This window comes from Eschrichtius robustus, chromosome 11 (genome assembly GCF_028021215.1).
Source record: "Eschrichtius robustus isolate mEscRob2 chromosome 11, mEscRob2.pri, whole genome shotgun sequence".
Taxonomy (NCBI): Eukaryota; Metazoa; Chordata; class Mammalia; order Artiodactyla; family Eschrichtiidae; genus Eschrichtius; species Eschrichtius robustus.
The window spans coordinates 85,559,575-85,565,052 of record NC_090834.1 but is presented as its reverse complement, the minus strand read 5'-3'; the positions used below and the strand labels follow the sequence as shown (position 1 = coordinate 85,565,052).

The following is a 5,478-nucleotide window of genomic DNA, read 5'->3' as shown; positions in this document are numbered from 1 at the left end:
TAGGAGGAAGGGATTGCCTGAGAGGATTTCTAAGATTATTAAACGGGAAAGAAACCCCATGTCTGTAAGTTAAGTAAGACCGAATAAAACTTATGGAACCAGACCTAGAATACAGGGTTGGGTGGTGACAGGCCCCAGGCCCCGGCACTCTCCATTCCTGGAGCTCCCCCTCTGCAGGAGAGCAGGCATCAGTGGGGTCTCCCACAGTGGTTTGCCACCTGGGCACATGTACACACAGACGTCTTGGATGTCTTGGTCCTTCAGGTCAAGGGTAGGCAGCTCAAAGTGTCCACTGCTCTTTATTCTTTGATTTCACTGAACGAGCAGTAGCTGGGCCCCAGGCCTCGCACGGTGCAGTCAGTGCTGTCGCTGTCACACTTGCCACAGTGACATTCAGAGGCTACTGGGTACATATACAGGGAGTCTGCGTGGTGAGCACAGCCAGGCACTTTGACCGTCTCATACACCAGCTCCTTGAAGGTACATGTTTTCTGGATGTTGGGCCTGGCTGGATCCTTGTACACTAGATCCTGAGTGGTTTAAGAGAGAGAGAGTTAGGTTACAGTATTCTGGAACTTTCTGTTTAGCTTAATCAAAATGAGACAGGGATTGAATACTGCTTGCTCTAACATTTACCCACTAAAGCTCACTTATGGAATTCCTAACCAAGGAAACATGATCTCATAAGTGACCTATATGCTATACCATGTTTCCTGATTGTTTTGGAAATCTTACAGAAAGTATAAGTTATTCCTTTTCCTATTCTTTATGTCTATGTCAAAATATTATTTCTCCAACTATAGAGAAAGTTGAATTTTAATATAGAAAAATGATGAAAAGGGAAATATGACAAATTTTAATGACTTTTTGTACTTAGTTGAAAGCTATAATAATGACAACTTGAGCCATAAAACACTGGAGTTTAATTTCTCAGAAAAGTTTTCCAAATACATTGTCCCTGAGTATTTATAAAATATAAAACACTGAAGTTTAATTTCTCAGAACAATTTTCCAAATACATTGTCCCTGAGGATTTATAAAAAGTCAAAAAATATATAATGTGGAATGTTAATGCTTAGCTTAGCATGACTCTGAAAGCTTTCATGAAAGCTCATGAAAATTGTGAAGATTTTAAATATTCCACAGTCCTGTAGACATCTTTCCCCCTTAAATGCTGTGTATTTTGCAGAGCTCTCAGTTTCAAAGGCTACATGGTTTGCATATAAAAACTTTAATCCTGGTAGTATAGGTTTATTCTAACACTTTCTAGTGAAAAAAAAATTCACTGAGGGAAGAAGTTGGCACTTCTGTTTATTTCAATATCATACCACCAAGTCTGTATCCCAGGAAGATATGATAAGTGGAGTTTGGTCAAACTCATTTACCGCCCCATAAAGTATATTTCATTAAAAATTGCTGTTTTCAATTTCAGTTTATAGAATGAAATGCTGCATAGATAGCCAGGTGCTATAGGGGAAAAAAGAAAAAGTAGAAACTGCTTCTTTACTTGGATTAATTCAAAGAAGCTGTGTGAACACAAACTAGTGGTTTTATGCCTCTGTGCCTTGGTTTCTCAACGGTATAAAGAAGTGAGTGGGTTTGCTGATTCATTTTGGTTCTAATAGTCTGCAGGGACTGATTGTGTTCTCAGGATGCTTGTTGACATTTGTATTCAGGTGGGCCAATAAGACAGTTTTTATAACATGGCTGTGTTTTTATATGGCTTGCAAACATATTTTGGTACTATCTCTATTGTAGAGATATGGCTTCAATTACAGAAATTGGCTTTTGGGGAATATTGTAGCTCTTCTGTTATTAAATGTGTGTATGTTTATCTCTCCATATGTAAAATCTAGTATAGAACAATTTTTTAAAATTGTTTTAAATTTTAAATAAAATTTAAAAAATAGATTTGGCATATTACTAAATTGATCGGATCAAATCTGAGGCTTTCTTACATTTACCTTAATCAAATATAAGTCCAAATGTTTAACTGATATCATGGTAAATAACCCCAATCATAATACAGACAGTACTGGCTAAGGGACTCATGGCTATTCCTTGGGAAACTTAGAATATTGATAAAGTGGGAATTAATGAAGCCCGCCTCGTCCAGACCCTCAGCACCCTCACTTCCAGCAAAGCAAAGTACCTACCCGGGTGTAGCAGTAGCCTGCACACCATGTGGTGTTCATGCTTATGCAGAAGCCACATTCCTCTTTCTCCACCGTGATGGTGATGTTGGTCAGCTCGCAGCAGTTGCAGCAGATTGCTGTCCAGCAACAGAAGAGAAAGCAAAACTGGACCAACTTCATCCTGGGCTGGGAAGCAAACAGTTAAGGCCCATGAGAAACCAAGACCAAAGCATTATAATTGTTATGTAAGTTGACCAAACCAAAAATAATTGGTCTACCCATCCTCTCCAGTCACATTTTGCTCCAGCAATGTTTTTTCCTTTTCTTTACGTCTTCGTTTCTTGAACAATCATTTCTTCTTATTCTCCTCCTCAATTTTTTTTTTGTCAAAGTAGGAACATATTATAGATCAAAACTCTAATATAATGATTTAAGCAATGTTTAAAGATTAGGGTGGTACTGCTGACTGTCTTAAAGTGAATACGCTGAAGCAAGTAATTTTAATCATCATATTTGTCCCTTGATTATCATTTTAAAGACTATTTTTATTTAAAAAGAAAAAGAAACTTCTGTATTACAAAACTAGTTCTTCATTTTTAGCATCTCATAAGTATTATCATTTGCTCTTGCTCCAACCTCCCCCCGCCATTGTTTAAAACAAGACTCTTTCAGAGGCCAGGTGAATGGTCTATGTAAAATCAATTGCTTGCTAGCAGTGATTACAGTGTATTAACCATATTTAAGAAGCCAAGTTGACGAGCACAAATTCCCTACACAACAGAAGTTGGAAAGCTCTAGATTTGTTCTCCAGATCCTGAAAAATCTGTAGATTTCAGAAGTAACTGTCACTGCTTGATAACTATAGATGCTGAGACTCACCTGAGGTTGGCTGCCTTGTCTGGGGAACGCTGTAGGCTGAGTCTAGTCTCTGTTCACCTTTTATACAAAATCGTCTGAAACTAACACCTTGTGGATTTGTTGGGTATTAGTAAGAGCAATGTTAGCCTGAAGCTTACTGTAAGTGAATCAGTGTTTAGATAGACAGGGAGATCAAGCCTTACTAAAGTAGTCTAAATGCAGTAGATCAAGAAAAATAATGTTACCAGAGATGATTATTTTATACAGATTAAATTTGATATAGTAGAACACCCACTCCTTTACCTTGTCAAATTAAATCTGACTCTGAGTTTTTCTTTTGTATCTTTAACTCAGGGAATTCAGAATCCTTTCCAAGTGTTGCTTTGGCCCTGTTGAGGTTCATCAAAAAGATATGGTTAATAAGTTACTCCCAGGGTAGATTGAAAGCTGTAAGGGAAGAAACAAATAGAAAATCTTTCATGATCTGATTCCTGTCTAAAGTATAGACTGTATTTCTATTTACTTCCCACATCCAGATCCTCTAATCTCAAATGTTATTCTTTGATGCTTTACTTGTAATTCTTCAAATGTTCTGCTGATTCATTTCTCTAGGTCTTTGCATGTGTGATGTTCATCCTGCCTGAAATGTCCTTGCTTCCTCCCTAAGTCTCCTACACCACTCACCCCTGGCAAATTTCTCAACCTTCAACACTCATTTGCCAGCGTTTAGGATGGGAGATAGAGGAGGGCTTTAATTACCACCTTCTTCTTGTAATCCTTTATATATCTCTGTTTCTCCCAGTAGACCAAGAGCTCCATGGAGACTGGGATTGATTTGTTTAACAAATATTTATTAATTAAGCAGTGTGGCTGGAGCAAAGGAACAATGGTGGAAATACTAGGATGTGATGTCAGAGATGTAACGGAAGTCACATCATGATAGGACCTTTTAGGCCGATATAAAGGCTTTGGTTTTTACTGTCCGTGACTGGGTACCAATTGCAGGGTTTTATGTAGAGGAGTAACACAATCGATCTGATTTAGGTCTGAAGGGATCCCTCTAGCTGCTGTGTTGCTAATGCAGGGGGAAAAAGGTAGAAACAGAAAGTCCTATTAGATGCTATTGCAGCAATCTGGGTAAGAAATATTTGTTCAGACTAGTATGGTAGCAATGAAGGTAATGAGACAATCGGATTCTGGATATATTTTGAAAGTAGAACCAACAGAATTTTTTGCGGGATGAATGTTGGATGTGAGAGAAAAAGTCAAGGATGACTCTAAGGATTCTGGTCTGAGCAACTTCAAGGATAATTTTGCTATCACCTGAAATGGATGGCTGTAGGCATAGTAAGTTTTGGGAAAAGATAAGGAGTTCAGTATGGACATGTTGAGCTTGAGGTATCTTTAAGACATCTAAGTAGAATGCTGAATCTGGATTTTGGGAGAAATATATTGGCTGAAGGTACACATTTGGGAGTCGTTGACATGAGCCTAGAAGAGAGTACCATGGGAGTGGGTGTGAATAGAGAAGTTAAAAGGACCAAGAGTGGAGCCTGGTGTGTTCCAACATTAAGAGATCAAGGATAAGATTAAGTTTTTTTCTTCCTTTATCCAAAGAAACAGAAGGGTCATTGAGGAAAGAAGAGAATAGAGAGGATGTGGTGTACCAGAAGTCAAGTAAAGCGAGTGTATCAGGAGGAGCGAGTGACAAGTGTACCAAATGCTGCTGACAGGTTAAATAAGAGGAAATTGCACATGGCGTGTGGCAATGTAAGGTCGCTAGTGTCCTTGGCTAGAGAAGTTCCTTTGGAGTGAGGGGAACAAAACCCTGATTGGTATGTGTTTAAGTGATTGGCAAGAGATGAATTTAAGAAAACAGTTGAATATAGACACATTTTTTCCAGGAATTTTGATCCAAAGATGAGGAAAGAGCTAGGTGATTTGGTAAAGCGGAAGTGGGGTAAAAATAATTTTCTTTTGATTTTTATGTTTTAAGATGGGAGAAATAACTGCTTGTTTTTATGGTGATGCAAATGATTTAGTGGAGAGTGATGATGTTGGAGGAAGAGAGAAGTCCTGCAGTGTTCTTGAGTAGGTGAGAAGAGATAAATCTTAGAGCACAGGTGGAGGGACTGGCTTTAGACTGGAGGATGGAGAGCTCATCCTGTATCAGGCAGGAGGCAGTGTTGTGGGTGCGGGTGCTACTGGATGGGGAGGTATGGTGAGTGCAGAAGATGGTGATTGGTAGGTGTGGTGATAGTCTCTGTGCAAGCTCTCCTGAGATTAATTTCATTTTCTCAGTAAAGTAGGAAGTAAGGTCATCATTTCAGAATTAGGATGGTGGATGAATTGCTGAGGATTGAGGGATGAAAAGATTTGAATAGTTTTCTGAGACTGGGAGAGGGGTTGAGTTATCAGTGAGTTAGGCAGAGTAAAACTGCCTACCAGCATTAAGGGCCCACTTGAGGTTTATGGTAAAAAAATT

General features: G+C 38.8%; 1 protein-coding gene across 1 annotated transcript; it reads right to left on the bottom strand.

Annotated features, from left to right (window-relative positions):
• Positions 1–299: 299 nt before the first annotated feature.
• On the bottom strand, positions 300–2,315 carry LOC137771791 (follitropin subunit beta). The gene is made up of 2 exons (XM_068555455.1): positions 2,157–2,315; positions 300–530 (listed from the first exon to the last, which is right to left on the bottom strand). The coding sequence occupies exons 1-2, from the start codon at positions 2,313–2,315 to the stop codon at positions 300–302; spliced, it is 390 nt and encodes a 129-aa protein (XP_068411556.1).
• Between the last annotated feature and the right edge of the window lie 3,163 nt (positions 2,316–5,478).

Bases quoted from the DNA above. Each gene is read 5' to 3' on its own strand.
- LOC137771791 (XM_068555455.1), bottom strand. From the start codon at position 2,315: ATGAAGTTGGTCCAGTTTTGCTTTCTCTTCTGTTGCTGGACAGCAATC. The intron at 531-2,156 runs GTAGGTACTTTG...TAAACCACTCAG, and splicing joins CAGGCTACTGCTACACCCGG to GATCTAGTGTACAAGGATCC.